This window comes from Rhinopithecus bieti, unplaced genomic scaffold (genome assembly GCF_001698545.2).
Source record: "Rhinopithecus bieti isolate Rb0 unplaced genomic scaffold, ASM169854v2 scaffold_7870, whole genome shotgun sequence".
In the NCBI taxonomy this organism is placed as follows: Eukaryota; Metazoa; Chordata; class Mammalia; order Primates; family Cercopithecidae; genus Rhinopithecus; species Rhinopithecus bieti.
The window spans coordinates 1,051,960-1,070,379 of NW_016805645.1; the positions used below are offsets into that span (position 1 = coordinate 1,051,960).

The 18,420-nt window shown below is 39.2% G+C and overlaps 1 protein-coding gene across 1 annotated transcript in view; it reads right to left on the bottom strand.

The window, feature by feature from the left end:
- LOC108530304 (ankyrin repeat and fibronectin type-III domain-containing protein 1) overlaps positions 1 to 18,420 on the bottom strand; it is a 262,443-nt gene that overhangs the window by 27,438 nt on the left and 216,585 nt on the right. Inside the window, exons 9-14 of the mRNA XM_017873105.1 lie at positions 18,288 to 18,385; positions 15,824 to 15,914; positions 9,568 to 9,675; positions 1,763 to 1,862; positions 1,333 to 1,465; positions 741 to 857 (exon numbers count right to left, since the gene is read on the bottom strand). Of these exons, the coding sequence (XP_017728594.1) occupies positions 741 to 857; positions 1,333 to 1,465; positions 1,763 to 1,862; positions 9,568 to 9,675; positions 15,824 to 15,914; positions 18,288 to 18,385 (647 nt within the window). The remainder of the gene's footprint in view (positions 1 to 740; positions 858 to 1,332; positions 1,466 to 1,762; positions 1,863 to 9,567; positions 9,676 to 15,823; positions 15,915 to 18,287; positions 18,386 to 18,420) is intronic.

Sequence of the window (18,420 nt, forward strand, 5' to 3'; positions counted from 1 at the left end):
CCATGTAGCAGCTTTTTTTTTTTTTCTGTGCTAAGATCTACAAATTCACTTAATACTAGAAAACAGTAAGACGAAAACTCAGAAAATCTTGGTTAGAATTTAATGCTACTTCTAGGAGGAGCTCTGTAACCTACAAAGATTGGGGACTTGATCTGATGTGATTGAGAATATGGAAGGATAAATAAATTCAGGCTTAAAGATAATATTTTAAGAGTTGCTTTCTGTTTGTTTGTTTTTTTCTATAAGTAAGCAAAAATGTCTGTGCTTTACCAAAATCATCACACCAAGAAACTGCTCAAAATATCTGCTCGTCTCTTTTTTCCATCTCCATATACCCATTAATGCATAGGACACCAGAGCAGCAGCAGTCCTTCAAGTGATCTCATTAAACTTCTCTTATTTTGCAGGTGATGAAATTGGGGCCCAGAGAGGAGAACTGAGTTGGCTGATTAATATCAAATCTAGAACTCAAGTCTCCTTACTCCTTATTTAATGAGTTACTCCTCTACACTGTTCAAGAGAGACTCACTTGGAGGAGATTGCTAAAGGTACAGTTTTGCTACATGAAACCTGCATACACCTACAGGGATGTAACTCCGGCTGTTCAAGAAAACTTCACATTCTTAGGGGTCTGAAAGAGAAGGGAGCCCACCTCTCCCTTTCTAGGAGGGACTAGTAACTGAATTTTCCACATTCAAAATATTTTCCTTGGGGGCCTGGGTTGAAACCTTGTCCCTTACCTGTAGCTGTGCTGTTGCTGAAAGCATCTTCTGCCGAGTTTGCAGCACTGTGGATGAGGATGAGGATACTGGTACGCTTTGTCTCAGCCACCTTATATCTTCCCACATACAAGACAGCTGCAAAAGAAGGCACACAGTCATGTCATCGTCCAAGCCAGTACATGATTTAGGTTGTGGCATCAAAGCAAAGCAGGGAGAAAGAAATCTGACCCCTGATGTTTATTCTCCAGTCCATTTTCAGACACACACGAAACAACTTTTTGATCTCTGTCCAATTGGAAAAAGATCTGAATGCTAATGAAACGGTCAGATCCACATTTTAGTCTTTGCCAAATGATCCCATAACTCAGAACAGTGGAGACACATTGTGATGGGATGCAAGCCTCTTTGCTTTGAAAATGTAGTGTACACGTTACTTTGGTGCTTTTTTTAATATGACATAGGGCATACTAGGGCTGAAAAGGACCTTTGAGATACTTTATTTCTACTCCAAAACTTTGATCACTGGAGACCCCTCAACTAATGTTTCAGAGATTTGTGTGCGGCAACATTGGTACAAAGTAGAGAAAAATGAAATCAGAACTTAGTATACCTTCGTGAACCATAGAAAATCTGGTGTAATAGAACTGGTGTGAGAGTCATCTATTTCAACAATTGGTACTTGGTCTTCATTGGTGACTAAGATATTGTCTTTATAATAAAATATAACGGCTATGTAGAGTCCCCTAAAAAGAAAAAGGAAAATAAAAGTATTGTCCTCAACCATCTTGGAAAAATATTTGTTTTGGACGTGATAAAAGATGAATTTAAAATATACCTAGGAACACACTCCTGCTAAGCATCACAAGTTCACTAGTTACAGCTCAGAGAGAAAATTACTGTCTTGCACAAATTCTCAAGAGAAAAGTGAACTTTATTCTTGTGAACACAAAAAAGAAATTTCTACCACGTTTCTACTCAGAACCAAAACCAGCGCATTCTTGAAAAGTTAAGATTTCCTGAAAAAACTACATAGAACCCACCGTTTTAAGGTCTTCACAAACTTGTTTGAGGAATGGAACAGGTGTTTCAGGCTCCTTGAGACTGACTGCTTGCGGCCTGTGGTTTGTAATTTTGAACTTTCTGGAATGTATTTTAAAAAATACAGTATAAATTCCACTGGGCAGATCAACACTCCCAATTCCGTCTTCCTACCTTCCTGCCTTCCCCGCCCCCATCCCTTTAGTGTCACTTATCCTCAGGTTCATGTAAGGATTCTGCTAATTCATGCCTATAAGAAGCTCTTGTGGCCGGGCGCAGTGGCTCTCACTGGTAATCCCAGCACTTTGGGAGGCCGAGGGGGGCAGATCACGAGGTCAGGAGTTCAAGACCAGCCTGACCAACATGGTGAAACCCTGTCTCTACTAAAAATACACAAATTAGCCGGGCGTGGTGGCATGCGTCTGTAATCACAGCTACTCAGGAGGCTGAAGCAGGATAATCGCTTGAACCCAGGAGGCAGAGGTTGCAGTGAGCCGAGATCATGCCAGTGTACTCCAGCCTGGGCGATAGAGTGAGACTCCGTATCAAAAAAAAAAAAAAAAAAAAAAAAAAAAAAAAAAAAAAAAAAAAAAAAAAAAAACTCTTGTATCTTGGGATGTCAGTGGTTGTTAACTCAATGAACAACTCCTCAAAAATGCTGGAGATAAGTAGTATTTATAACTGCAGAGGAGACCACCTAGGTGTTCTGTTGATACTCTTTGCTTGGAAATTTTTGATTTATTTTAAGGTAGGATAAAAGACATGTAATCAACTCCTTCGCCCTTCTCCCTACTCCTGCAATTGCCTTCTAATATTCATACAATTCTCAATGCTGCTAAAGCATTCCCTGTAAGTCTACATATTCCATTAATTTTTTTCATTATAAAATTATTATAAGCACATTACAGAAAGTCTGGAGAATAGAAAAAAAATAAAGAGCAAAACCCCACCCATATCATCTCTTCACTTCTATATAACCACTGCTAGCATTCTGGAACAGTTTTTTTCTTCATTGTGTATGTTGGTTTACAAAAATGCATGTAGGGACGGGTATGATTATCATCCTCATTATTCAGAAGAAGAAACTGAGGCTGAGAAGTGAAATGAATTGCTCAAAAAGTGAGTACCTGGGAAAACAGACATTCATTAATTGGACAAATATTTATTGGGGGCACCACTATGCATTAGTCTCTGCAGCTACAGTGGTAAGCAAATAATTCATTGCCTCTGTTCAGGTCTTCTGCTTATAACATGGAGCTTGCCGTAATAAAGGTAGTAGACTTCCTATACTTCCTATAACAGCCTTTGCAAATAATATTGCGCGGAGCTGGACTACATAATCACTATTGTCACTCTCATATTCTATGTAATGAAGGGAAGCTGAGGTTGTTGGCGTCACCACCAGACAGCTGACAGACATGTCACTGGAGATGAGAATATGGTCCATATGAATGCTGTTAGGCATAGAAACCTGGGCAGGTGGCCCATGACGGACGGCCAGCGTGTCTTTGGCTATGATTACATAGGAACAGCTGATTGACACAAGCGTTCATGCCAGTTTCAAGCTTGTGTTGGTAATGGTTATTCCTTGCAGAACACAGCAAAATCATTCTTTTTTTCTGACTTGAACATGAGTTTGGCTGCTTGGAAATAATGCTGCTGGGACTTCCAGTTAAATATACAAGAGTGAACATGTTCATTACATACTGCCCTTTCCCCAAACCTCACTAAAAGCAGAGTAGAAATTAAGAAAAGAAGGAAACAACATAAATTTTAAAAGACAAAGTGATGGGAAAGGAGACAAAAGTAAGTAAATTTCAGCTGGAAAGCAGATGGTTAGAAAGATTTAAGACTTGAGACAGATGAAGTCGAAGGCAGCAGTGGAGAAAGTTCCAAAGTGATCTGATTCACTCCATGGTCTCCATGGACTGCTCGAAGTGAGGGGTGAGTGTGAGCTAAACACCAGGAGGATTTGTGGAAGCCTGTTCAAAAAAATAGTTAGACTTCTTGACCTCCTCCCCTGCTATATGACTGGACACATACCTCTTCCCCATTCTAGAAGAAAGCTAGTGGCTTGTTCTCTGGAAATCAACAGACAAACAAACGAAAACCCAAAAGAACAACAACAGGCATCTCTGGAATGGGAGACATCAGGTAGTGTTGAAAATGGGGTGTTGCTGATGGTGGTAGTGTACCCCAAATGGGCAGATTTATGCATAAGTTTTTATACATAATATTTCCCTATTGGGTTCTCAGAACACTGGTATCCAAACTTCTACCTTCCAAGCAGGACACTGCAAGAAACTTCTGTGGAAAATTTGACCAGCCTAAGAGAACTTACCCAAAGATTCTGACATTGGGAATATCCCAATGGAAAGGTGGTGCCAGGTCACCTTACAATGAATCCTGTAAGTAAAGAGCCCTATGTGTGTGCTCAGAGCTTCCCAATGGCTATTGTTTCCCGTCTCTGAAATCTGAGTATTCACTGAAGGATCACCAGGCAGTTGAGAAAAGCATCTAACATGAAATACAAAGGCCAAAAATTAGTGAACAAAAGACGAACTTACACAAAAGAAAGATGATTCTGAGAAAAGAAAATATAAAATGAAACAAAGCCTGTCATTAATATTCTGAGAGGTAAGAGAAGACTTGCATCCTTATAAAGAGGGCAAGAGTCTATAAAAAGAACCAGAGGACAAAAGAGAGCATTGGCAATTAAAAACATGTTGTCAAAAGCTGAGAAACCCAATAGAAGGCTTAGCAATTAAAGCTGATGAAATATCCAAGAAAGTAAGGCAAAAGGATGTAAGGATGGAAAGCAGAAGAAAAAAAGAAAAGAAAATTAAAGGACGAATGTAGGAGAACCAAAATCTGAATAACAAGAGTTCTAGTAAGATAATGGAGAGGAAAAGAAGGCAAAGAAATACTTAAAGAAGTAATTTAAGAAAATGTCTCACAATTAAAGGGTATAACTTTTCATGTTGAAAGGACTTTCTAGGTGCCCAGTATAACAGACAACAGATGCCTTCGTACATCACTGTGAAATTTTAGAACATTGGAGTCAAAAGAAAACTTAAAACCTTCCAAATAGGGGAAAAAAAGGTTTCATATAGAACCTCTGGAATTAGAATGACATCAGATTTAGTCCTGAAAGCTGGAAAACAACGAAACAATACCTTCAAAATATGAAAAAAAGGATTTCAACCCAAGAATTCTATACTCATCCAAAACCTTGAATAAATGTTAAGTAGAATAAATACACCTTTAGATATACAATGTCTCCAAAAATTAGTTCCCAAGCCCCCTTTCAGGATGCTGCTGGGGGAAAGCTCCACCATACGATACAGAAAGAAGGAACCCAATACTGGAGAGTGATAAGAAGAGTCCTCAACACCGTGGTAAAAGGCAATCCAAGGGTGACAGTTGCGCACTAGGCAACCAGTGGCCAGTCTAGACTGGAGCAGGACAGAGGACTCCATGAATGTTTCCTTAGGAAGAGGCAATAGAAACACCTAAAGCATCTGATTATATTGAGAGAAGACTGATCCAATTTGAGAATAGCTTGGGGATTAATTATTATAGCCATATAGAAAAACAAGCAAATGCACAATAAATGATTATTAACTCAGGGAAAACAAAAAGCTATCCAGGAAAGGAAAATAATCATACAATTTATCATTATAATGTAAACAGCAAATACTGATCTTACTAAAATTCAATACACGTATATTTGGAGATTGAGAAGATGGGAACTATGCATGCAAAGAAGGGAGGGGTAGGGTAAAAAGAGATGCATCATTACTTTCTTTAGTGAGGTAATGACTAAAACGGAAAAACATAATTAGAAATATGAGCATGTTATTTAGAGATATGGGGAAATACTAAAAGAATTAGCTAAAGGTTAAGAGGTTATCTTTGGGGAGGAAAAAAAAGGAAGAAGGAAGAAATTACTTTTAAGAAAATAATAAAACTGTTTTAAGTGTTTTACTGAAGTCATTCAATCCTTAAACAATGAATGAATGAGGTATAAATAATTATTATCTGCATTTTAGAGATGAGAGAAACGAAGCACAGAGCTGTTTAGGCAGTTTGCTCAAGGTCACACAGCCAGCAAAAGTAAAAGTACAGCCCAGATTTGAACTCAGGCAGTCTGGCTTCAGAGACGCATTATAGTTATATATAGCTTACATAAAAATGAAGATTAAACTAAAAAAAATCAGACTAAAAATAAAAAGAGAAAAATAAGAAATACTACTACCAGCTGGGAAAAGGGCACACGCAAGCATTAAATATTCTAGGTCTGGTCACATGGTAAAACTGTACTTTGGAGCCCTTGTGGTTGAATGGGGCCATGTGACCACCTCTGGCCAATGAGTTTTGGGTGTAATAACATGCAGAAAGTCTTGCCCATATGAAACCTTCAAGAGTTTTTTTCTTCTCTCCTACGGTTGCTAGCAAATATTTCCAGAGAGAGGATGGTAACAACACAGAAGGACTCTCACTGATCAGTGGAAAATGCATAGCATGAGGGAGAGAGAAAGGTTTGGGGAATCATTTGGTTACTGTAACATAGTAGGGTTCACCTTGACTGACACATGGTCTAAACTAACTTTTGTCCTAAGAACCTTGCGGCTTCTCTACTGTACTTCTCTGCTTGGTTTGGAGCTCTGGAGCAACAGTTCATTTTCTGTACTCTGAATGCAGTAGTTCCCTAGCTTGTAAGTGCATGGAGCATAGGAGTTTACTTCATTCATGTTGGCATGTCTAGCCCCTACTATGTGACCTACAAATTACATAGTAGGCAGGGTTTCAGTTAATATTGTTTTGCAGGTTGAATAATTGGATAATAATATAAATTCATCCCTACAGGATATTGCTATGATGAACACGATTGCTGTTTTAATATTGTAATTCATTATGTACGTCAGTGTACTCACCTTGTGAACAATGAAGTTAGCTTAACATCTCTCTTGAATTTTCATCCCAATGCTAAGCATGCAGATCGGCTTTGGCCAGTTCTTTAGCCAAAATGCAGAAATTAATGTAGATGTTGGTACCTCCTATTTAGGAGTTTAGTAGGAGAAGTGATTTTTATTATTACTCCCATATTTGGAATATGTTGTATAGTTAGTGAGTCATTAGAGGGTCATTACAGTTCAGTTACCAATTACACTTCAATTCTAGGGAATATCCATAAAGTGCTGAGGATGGAGAGTGGCTCCATTCTCAATGAGAGAAAAGTAAGTCATAGTTTGCCAGGGAAAGACTGCGTCAGGTGAATTTAATGCACGTAATTTACTCTTCATAGCAATCCTGCAAGATAGGTAATATTATCCTGACTTTGCTAATCAAGAGGCTGTGGATCAGAGTGGTGAAATGCTCTTCCCAGTAATGAATAGCTTGTAAGTGGTAGAATTGGAATCTGAAATAATTACTTTTTCTAATTGTAAAGTGGTAAAAGTTTATGTCCCCAAGAAACCACATAGTATTTCAATGTATTTGAATATTTTAAATAAAATTTTGTAATAATAAAATAATAAATAATAATTTGGCAATTCTCTGTAAGCAATACTTATATTATCCTTCATTTATCCTTCTGCACTTCGGGTTATGTTAAATCATCTTAGATTCATTCTTTGTGTATGTGTGTGTGAGATAATTTATTTTGGCATATTGTAAGTCAGCATTTCCCAAAATTTGTGCTTTGGAATACCAACACTGTGAAAAAGTTTTACATGGCTAAAGAAGTTTGGAAAATGCTTGTTTAAGCAAATGTGACATGTCTCTTTATTAGAGTCTTTAATATTCTAAAGTATTTTTTAAATTTCTAAGAGAAGATGTAGAATTCAACATTTCCAAAACTTACGTGACAAGAGAACCTTTTTCAGCTGAGCATATTATTGGACCACTGATCTTTGGAACATACTTTGAGCACTGTTTAAGTGTCCAGAGTATATTTCATATAAAATATATTCTTCTTTGTTGGAAAGTTCTACCTCATTCCTTACTTAAATCTTTCCTGATACTGTGTGCAGATTTACATTCCTCTGGGGGAAAAGCATGTACATGACAGAAGTTGGATGGAAACTATGGAAACGATTGGGCCATCTAGGCAATCATTTTTTGATTATTAGATAGGAATCCAGTGGTAATGGGGAGAGCATGAATCCTCAGACAATATTACAAAAACTCTCACTCTCATGAGTAGTTTCAGCTTTTCCCCTTCTGATCAAGACCAAACACACAGTGGCTTATGAATTTCCAAGAATCGTCTGTCCACTTGCTTTGTTGCCTTTGCTGTCACACAGGAACCAATGGGCAGGGATGTGATGGAGAGGCAGAAGATGAGAAAGGAGCTTTGGTAACAACTGGCCTGGTTAAACGAGCCCTCAATAACCGAAAACTAAGTAGGCTTCGGTCAGTGTGGAATACACTGAAGGTCCTGGTCTGGGTAAAGACTTCTTAGAGATCTGGGAAGGGAAATCCCACTTGGGTTTCAGAGCTACTCCGTGCATATTTACATATCCTAATGAACTCATCACTAGAAGAATATTATTTTCTTGCAAACACTTGTCCTCATTTCTAGCTAAAGCCTACATTGCTGAAGGACCCTACTGTGATAGCTATGTAGTAACTGGGAACAACCTTTTACTAACGCTCAGTATGATTTCTCTATAGCAAGCTCAAACTCAGTGAGTATCTCTTAGTTTCAATTGTGGATTTTTTTTTTCTTTTTAAAAATTGTTTTTTTAGAGACAGAGTCTTGCCCTGTTGCCCAGGCTGGAGCACAGTGGCATGATCAAAACTCACTGCAGCCTTGAACTCCTGGGCTCAAGAGATCCTCCACAATAGTGGATTTCTTACCCAGCTGTTTCAGCAGTGCCCTAAATCTACAGAGCACAATGCAGTTAGAGATCTGATGGGGGCATGGAAAATGAAAACTTTATGTAGGCTTTAATTCTCCAAATAAAACTAAGTACCTCTTCCACGAATCGTTACACAGATCAGAAATCTGACCCTGTCCCAATTGAGCAGCCCGAATAGAAAAGAAGCTTTTAAAGCCTTCTCAGAGATTCTCTGGGTGTAGCTGGTAAAAGTCTAGGGAATATGTGCTCTACTTTCCTGTGAGTAGTGGTGCAGAGGAAGATTAAAATTCAGGAGGAGGTTACAGTTCAGTACCCAGTCCTGATGTAAGGGTGCGGGACAAAAATGAAGCGTGTCAGGAAGACTGGACTTAGAACCAGAAAATCCAGCTTGAAGTCCTGATTCTGTCTTTTCCTGGCTTTGTGACCTTGAGGAACACCACTTAGCCTCAGTGGTAATTGCCAAAATGAGGATGAACATGAGATACTGGGTGTGAGATTGCATTGTAAGCTGTATTATTAATTAATATGGAGGTTTATTATTATTGTTGTTATTATAATTGGTTGGGTTCCTATAGGGATACTCAGGGGATTTTCCTTGGAGGCAAAATGTTTTTGGGTGAATATCCCAAAGAGCTAGCCCCACTGAAGAGTCTTGTGAAGGGACAATTCCGAGAGAAGGGAACTCATGGCAGCTGCTGTTTTTCTTGTGCTTGTTTTCAAACCGTTCGGAGAGAGGGAGAGGGAAAGGAAGGGAGGGAAGGAGAAAGAAGTCTCTTCTGAAGGGTTAAAGCAAGATAGTGCTGTAAAGTGATTCCAGATGTACAAATATTAATATCTCTCTCCCTGATGAATGAGAAGGTATGACCCATTTAGGAAACTGCTAAAATTACCGGCGCCACCGAGACCTCAGCTGATGGCCCGGCACAGATTTTTATTCTTACCCCGGCAACTGTAATGCTGATGAAGGGCTCGGACCTGCTGCAGCAGACCTTCCAAAACTTCACTCTGTCCCTTGTGTCTGGGCTCTCTGTCGTCATAGTCTTTCCAGTCTATTGAACAAAAGAAATAAACATAGTGAAATTTTAAAGCAGGGGAGGCCTCTTCCTTGCCCTGCCTCAGGAGCCGGAGTTTTGCTCATACTACCCACAAACTCCGCGGATGAGTATCCCGCACATGCAGAGCAAGCAGGCGATGCTAAGGATTTGGAAGCTGCCATTGTTCAGAGCTCTATGCAAAACAGTAATTGTGGTTGGTTTCTTGTGTCGAGCAGTCTTAGGGCAAGAGAAAATGGTAATTGAAGGCCAAAAGAAAACGGGAATCTGGGAGTCCAATCACACCTCTTCCAACCCTTTCTCCCCTTTTAGCCTTCTATATCCTAACCAGTTCCTCTGCCATCTCTCCACTGAGCACCCCAAGTCTCAACTGGATTTTCACAGTAGGAAAGAAAGGGGTGGGAATGTGCAGACTAGATGAAATCCACAGTCCCAGTGCTTTTATTGTAGGTTTCACACTTTTGGCCAAATTGACATTTCTTTCCAAGGAAAAAGCCCATGTCAGATGCCAAGAAATGGAAATCTACATTTTGCTCTAATGAATGTCTGCTTTGGTTAGCTGGCACAGCAGCCCCTGCACATACTCTGAGCCACCAACCACCCTGTCTGCTCAGTCTCTAAATATACAGTATTAGCTTACAAGGCAAATTTAAATTGCAATACCCACTGAGATTTTTCTCCCCCTTCTGTTTTCATTCCGTTTAGCTATAATGATATCAAGAGTAATAACCCATATGGGACTAATGTCAAGATTGTAATTCTGCTGTCTCCAACTCTTGATTTTTTTTTTTTTTTCCAGCAGGTCAGTCATTTCAGAGTCCATCCCTTCTTCCTTCTATTTTCTTTCCTCCAGTTTTCCTTTCTGGAGGAAAAAACAGAAAGCAGCAACTTAATGTCCTTCTTAGTGGAGATGCTTTCGGTAAAATTGCTAGTCATTCTTCCCCAGAAAAGCCAGTTAGTTCATGAGTGTATCTTGGGCTTAAATTTTAGTTGAACAAGTTTCAAACTCCTTCCCCCACAGATTCATTTTAAAATAGGGGGTCTCTTTCAATCAGAAACTTAAGTAGATGTCATGACAGTTAAAGTTATGTAAAAGCATTCCATAGTGGTTCATCCAAGGCCTGGGCATATAGCATAGTTAGGAAGACCATGGGTTCTGAAGTCAGGTAAACACAGGTGTGAATCCTGGCTCCTCCAATTCCTAGCTCAGTGTCTGCAGGCAAGTTACTTATACCAACAGGGCCTCTACTTCCTAACATGAAAAAATGAGGATAGTATCCACTTTGCAGGATACTTGTGAGGATTAAATGAGAGATATCTTAGGTATCTGGCACAATGCCTAGTACATGATAGGCATTCTGTAAATATAACTTAAAAGGAAGGGAATTCATGATGGAAACACCATTTCTTACCCTATCAGATGATTACCCATGAAGAAGGGGGCCTCAGTGATTTTTTGATCCTTCTTCCTTTCCACCCTCCCCCATGTACCTGTCTTTATTTTACTTTTCAGGAGACCGGGACTGATATAACCAATCCAGTTGTATATGACTCAGCTTTTTAGTGGCACAGCCAGGGCAGTAATAACATCTCCTAACCCTCAATATATTGCTCATTTCATATACCATGGACATGCTTTTTATTTTTCTATTTTCTCTTGGGAAGGAAGGTCAGAAGCTTGGTTGGCGTTTGTGTGATGTGGCTTAATTGTGGTCAATGCTGGAGACAGGGAATTGGCATAGGTACCTTTTGTAGAGTCTTTGTTCCTTGTGGTCAAGAACCATGACTTAATTTCTCTTTGCCTCAGATTTTTTCTTTGTAAAGTGAGGTTTTTCCTTTTTTTCTGAGAAACAGTCTCTCTCTGTCACTCAGGCTGGGGTGCAGTGGCACAATCTTGGCTCACCACAACCTCTGCCTCCCAGGTTCAAGGGATTCTCCTGCCTCAGTCTCCTGAGTAGCTAGGACTACAGGTGTGTACCAGCAGGCCTGGCTAATTTTTGTAGCTTTAGTAGAGACAGGGCTTCACCATGTTGGCTAGGCTGGTCGCGAACTTCTGACCTCAAGTGATCCACCTGCCTCGACTTCCCAGAGTGCTAGGATTACAGGCATGAGCCACCGTGGGCCTGGCCTGTAAAGTGAGGTTTCTGTTTTTGTTTTTTCATTTTGAGACGGAGTCTCATTCTGTTGCCTAGGCTGGAGTGCAGTGGCGCAATCTCGACTCACTGCAACCTCCGCCTCCTGAGTTCAAGTGATTCTCCTGCCTCAGCCTCCCTAGTAGCTGGGACCACAGGCATGTGCTACCACGCCCGGCTAATTTTTGTATTTTTAGTAGAGACAGGGTTTCACCATGTTATCCAGACTACTCTTGAACTCTTATCTCAGGTGATCCACCCGCCTCGGTCTCCCAAAGTGCTGGCATTACAGGAGTTTTTAAGTCTCTTTTTAGTTTGCCTGAGGTTTAAGAAAACAAAGCACCATCTGGGGCACAGAGCAGACTCATTAAATGCTGGTGAGGTGTTGTGAATAGAAGCATGATGGTGTTCAGTTAGGATAAGATAGGAAAGGATTTTTACTGGGAAGTTAAAAAATGTTTGAGGAAATAAACACTCGGTATCCTTTAGATCGTTTTAGCACCCCAGAATCGGGGCACAGTGAGAATAAACGTTGCTCTCATAGATTCCCACAGGCCATTAGGAGTTTGTTCTCTTAGTTGGATAAATGCATCTGACATGCTCATGATCAGATAAGCAAGGTTGTGTGTTTGAGTAAGACTCCTAGGTGGCTGAATTACTACGCGTCCCTGAACATGCTAATGCATTCTAAGGAGTGTGACTGCTGCCATCAATGCGAGGAGAGCTGAAATAGGCCTGTCTCTTTCAGCCCTATTACATCAGAGGCGAGCTCCATCTGATGACTTTATGATACATTAGAAAATTGCTAATGCTAAATTGCAGCCCGAGCGAGCACTGGACATAATGCCAAGGTTTTTGGAAAGAATGAGTTTTTCTCATAGATGTTTGGAAGGTTCTGACGACTACATAAAATAGGAGACTTTAGGGATGAGGGAGAAAATTGAAAATATATTAAGAAATCAGGAACCTGACAGGAATAAACTTAGCGTGGTAGGAAAAGAGCAGATTGTGCCACATAATACAGCTCACTGTTCTGGTAATGAGACACTTCAACTGCAACACAATGCCGAGCTTACATTCACTGGCGATATCGGGATTTTCCTGATCGTAACTCAGACAAGCCTGTCTGGGTCCTTTTCTCTTATTATGTACCATACCATATAACATAAGTCTATAAAAACACATTAAGGCCTTTTGTGAAAATATTAAAAAAAAGTTTTTATAGCCTACTGGAACATATTACCAAATTTCCAATTACCCTGTCATGTTAGAATACATTGTCCTCTAGTAAATATCTGAATACTGATATATGTTACATCACAATGTCATACTCTGTTTATAAATAGGAGTGTTTTTATATTGTTCCTCCCAAGCGATAGGGAATGTCTGCAACAACTATAACCACATGTTAGGATTTCAGTTCTTTGCCAGTTATCCCTACTAATCAAACGTATCATTTTAGAAAGTGGTGGCTATTTGATATGTTAATTACCAGTTAATAAGTGACTCCTCCCAGTCCTGAACAACTATTGTGGTCATTCTGGAGACAGCACCTCAAATGGGCTGTGACAGATAGTGTCTGAAGGGAACATGCAGCTTATAGAAACTGAACCTCTGAACTTTATCAGCAAATGCATCTGTATGGAGATCAGAACTTGCATTTGAAGTGGGGCTCCCCACCCACCTCCTCACTTTCAGGTCAACTGAGACTAGCATTTTTGTGCATTTTCTGCCCCTCCCATAATACACACACACTACTAGCCATCCCCAACGTGAGACTGGTTCCTTTTATCTTAATCTTAGAATCCCCAGTTTGTGTTTCTGGCAAATCATTGGTAAAAAGACAACTAGAAATAAATGACTAGAAATAAAAAGGTGACTAGTCCAAATAAGACTAGAATGAAGAAGTCATCAAATGCCAGGAGAGTCAGGGACCTTAGGGATCTCAGGCATTGGTGGTCCAAGGCCCTGTCTGACCTGGTGTAGTTATCTGAATCCGCCAGAGATGGTAGTCAGGCATGGATGGTTGGCTCTTAGTCTGCCCGATAGCAGGGCAGTAGTTACTGTAGCATCGGAGACACGCCAGAGCCTTGACCAATTCAGGCTAGAATCCTGGTTCAGCCATGTACCAGTGCTGTGACTTTTGGAAAGGCAACATCTCTGATCCCCAGTTCAGATGCTGGGCTCTGTATATATATGCCTCTATGTTTATAGTTCCCTCATCAGTAAAATGAGCCTAATAATAAAAATCACCTCGAGAGGTACGTTAGGAAGATTAAATTAGTTAATCCATATGAGGTACTTAGATTATTGCCCTCCATATAATGAGTCTGATAAAGGTTCTCTCCAATGCTGATAGAGATGCAGATAATAGTGACAATGATGCTTAGTTACAAGACAGAAATAATGATGAAAGATTGCTGCAAGGATTAAGAGATACTGAATGTGAAAGCCCTTTACATACTGCCTGATTCACAGCTGATCTTGAGTAAATGGTTGTTATAAAAAGAAATACACAGACATATTTTAAAAAACCAAAAGAGACCATAATCTCATAACCCAAATGTCCACTAATAAATTTGGAGAGTTATTAAGACAATGGACACACCCTATCTAATTATATGCAAACCTACAGTTAAATGTCATGTGAAAAAAAATCCCACATTTTGCATTTTTTTTTTTAACATAAAACATAAAACTTACACAGTAGGAGTTTTGTTTTTTTTTCCCACACAATGAGTGTTTTCCTAAAAGACCATGTTTAGTGGTTGTAGTTACGGATATAAAGATAGATATATCATACTTTACTACTAAATTAATATTGGATATTTGTTCTCCCTACCACACACGATGCTTCATTTTATGAGTGCATTGCTACACACCATTGTACAGACTGGTTTGTTTGCATTTCTTTCTACTTAGGGTAGAGTCCTAGATGTAGAATTACGGAGTGAAAAGAAACAGATTTTCTTAAGGCAGTTGGTATAACATGGCAAATTGTGTTCCATAAAGGATACAGCAGTTTGTACTCTCACAAGAAACATATGACATCACTTTTAACTCTCACATTAATAAAGTGTTTTTAAAAAATGAAAATACAATTCAGAGCACGGGGTTCATTACATAGAAAAATCTATGGTATGATAAGTCTGGAGATATTTATTCTGGCTAATTAAATTTTCTGGTTAATAGAGAATGCTGAAACATACCAGACATAGATTGTCAATTTTCAAAGAATCAGAAGGCCTTTGCTGGGTTTCTCAGTCACCACTGCAAATGCTATAGATAATGTTTGTGGGTTTGTAGCAGAATCCTGTTAGTAAGAAAGCTTTTTTTCTGACAGAGTGTCAGATCAGTAAGATTTGTTAGATTTCATTTTCTTATCAGGTCAATATGGAAGTGTGCACTGCAGGTGAGGAAGGGAACAGGAGAGCTACAATGAATTGTATGTACTCTGGGCCACCACTCCCGCAGTGGCATCTGATCCATCCCCACAAAAGCCCTATGAACGGGTGTGGTTAGACCCGTTCTACAGACATGGAATTGAGTCTCAGAGACTTGGTTTTGTTTTTTTTTCTTTAGAGGCAGGGTCTCCGTCCGCCCCCCAGGCTGGAGTGCAGTGATGCGATCATAACTCACTATAGCCTCGAACTCTCTGACTCTTAGTCTCAAGAGATCTTCCTGCCTCAACCTCCCTAGTAACTGGGACTACAGGCATGAGCCACCATGCCTGGCTGTTAAACAACTTTTGAAGGCCTCACAGATGATAAGAGGCATAATGAGTATCAAATTCGGCCTTTCTGTTTCCAAATTCCCTCTCCTTTTACTCCATTAAGCTGCTTTCCTAGGAGCATTTCTGCAGGGGAATTATTCATTATGTGGCCCAGATGCTGCCCTGAGAAGGTCTTATTGGTTGCAAGCAGTGGGGAAAGGGAACGGCAATGGCATCCTGAGGATGGAGTTGCAGTTGGAGTCTGTTACCGTGCTGGAGAGAGTTCACAGCCAACACCTACTAGAAGGAGAGGCACATGCCGGTGTTGTGGTCTGAGCAGGTCCCCATCCTTTCATATTGTAAGCCGAGACTTGAACAAAATACTGTTGGCCCTGCAAAGTATTGAAATGATGCATCAGGCATTTTATTTGATCATTTTTACCCTAGACTCTATGGGCATAGAGTTTAATTACTAAGTTTGATTAACTCCTTCATCTCTTTGAAGCTCTGTTGCCCATACTTTAGCATTCTGGTTTTTCTTGATTATTATGTTTATATGTCACAGTAACCATATTTGAATTTCCCTCTTAGTGTCTATACACTTTCTTCTTTTCAAAATTTAAGTATCATAATGACTTTTCCTGACCCCCCTAAAACTATATATAAATTTTTAAAAGTCACATAGTTCTACAAGGTTTACCAAAAGTAGCAATTCCCACTCTCACATCATTCTCCTTGTTTTCCCCTTCCTATAGGCAATAGCTATCACTTCTTTTAGTGATCAACTTGCTTTAGAAAATGAATAAGTTATAATAAATACCTTTTCAGAGTAATGCATTAAATACCTGCCTTGTTCTTTTTGTGGCTGCATACATTTCACTGGGAGCCAATATTCGGTATCACGTATTTAACCAGTCCCTGATTGGTGGACATTTAGATGGCTTCCACATTTTGTGCAGGGAAATAACTATGCTGCAATAAACATCCTTCATTCAGCTGCACACACATTTTAAAAAATTAACTCTTTGATGTGATTCAATGTCAAAGCCATTGTTAAAACAATGGCTTATATTCTTTAATGGTCTTTTGTGACATTAAGAATTAAGGAATTGTTTTTGTTTGCTGATCGTGTTTTAAAATCTTTTGTATAGTTTTATATTTTATATTTTGCCTTTATGTATTTTCCAGTGAACCCAAAGGCCATTTGAGAAGCCAGCATTTGATGAAACATTGCTTGTAAAATTGTAAAATGATGTTTGAAGTAAAATAAAAAAAGCACATCTTTGTAGAGACTTTTCTAGGGATCTTAAAATATTGACTTTACTATGTGAGGAAGTCCATTTTTTAATGTTGAAAATGGGTTTCTATGCCCCTCAAAGTTATAGAGATTGTGTAAAAGTGTAAATCTACTCCTAGGCTTTTATATGATTACAATAGTGTCTGTGTTTCTATCATTAGATGGTCAAGTGGAAAAACTTAATCCCCATGGAAATTAGTTCAGATATTAGAGAAACTCTTTATGGAGAGTTTTCCATTTTATCACCATATCACTTTTCTTTTAAGCAATGAAAATTCCCCAGGGTTCCTTCTGGCCCTCTTCCATCTTGTGAGCCATAGGGTTGGAATCAGTCTTCTGCTGATAGCATCTCTGGGGGCCACCCACTCAGGGGTTTGTTTGCTCTGGTAATCCACAGTTCTGGCCCCTGGTATAGATATGCGATTAGGACTAAACGTCAGGATTCCGTGGTGATTACCCAAGCATCAAAAATTCCATTAGAATAAGCAAGTTTAAACTTGAAGAAATGCAACCTGATGCATTTTTTTTAAAGGCTGGGCTTTAGGATTATACTTTGTAAGTAACTGTTTTAATTAACCAAACTTTAAGTAAACAACAACAATAAGAACAAAATTATCCCTCTACTTCCCTCATGTGAAGGTCCTTAGATATTAAATATTTGAATTGGACTGAAAAGGTTTGATTTTACTTTTAAATATTTTTGAGAAAAAAGAATTTTATCTTTTGCATTTTAATTGCTTTGAAGAAATACAGGGGTTTGCTCCAGTTTGGAATGATTACAGGTGGTTTTTTTTTTTTTTTTTGGCATTTCAATATGCTTGTTATTCATAATTCTAAATAATTAACTTTTGAGTTTTTATTAAACAAATTAAGCGCAGTTTGTTCCAGTTTTTTCATTTCACAATTTAAATTGGTTTAGGTTACTGAGAAACATAGCTCCACCATATATAGTTTCTTTTTTGTGAAAGCATATTTAGACAGACCTTTTTTTTTTTTTTTTTTTTTTTTTTAATCAAGGGAAAAGGATTTCTCTCAGGAAATTATGTGACTGCAATTGATGACTGATCTCAACCGAGGCTGAGGCTGTGGGCATGAGGGTGAGATGAAGCTGTTATTTTTACCATCAGACAGGGAGTCAAAATTAGATCTCCTGGAGCCTTTGATCCACTCCCTGCTTCCCCCCAAAAGATTAGACTGTGATCCAGAAAGCAGCAGCTTTCAAGGCTTGCATGAGGCCAGTCTTTTTCTGATCTCCTTAGAACAGGGCAGTTTACAAAATGATTCATGCCGTCTGCTTACTCCTTTGTGAAATTCAGATTATAGATACCAGACATATCATGCTTAATGAATGGCAGTTGTTGCCAGAGGACTGGGCATTGGCTGTTGTTTTCAGAATAGGCATTTGCTACTAATATTCCAGCACAAATATCAGTGATAGAGAAATGGAAAGTATACTGCGGACATTTACCATTGTAAGTCCTGTGATTGTGCATCTCAGAGTCTGCAGATTATCCATGATGATTTCTCCAGCCAAAGGAGAAAAATCTTTGGACATACTCCATTCCACTGGAAGGAGGAGGGGGGCAGGGAGAGAGAGAAAG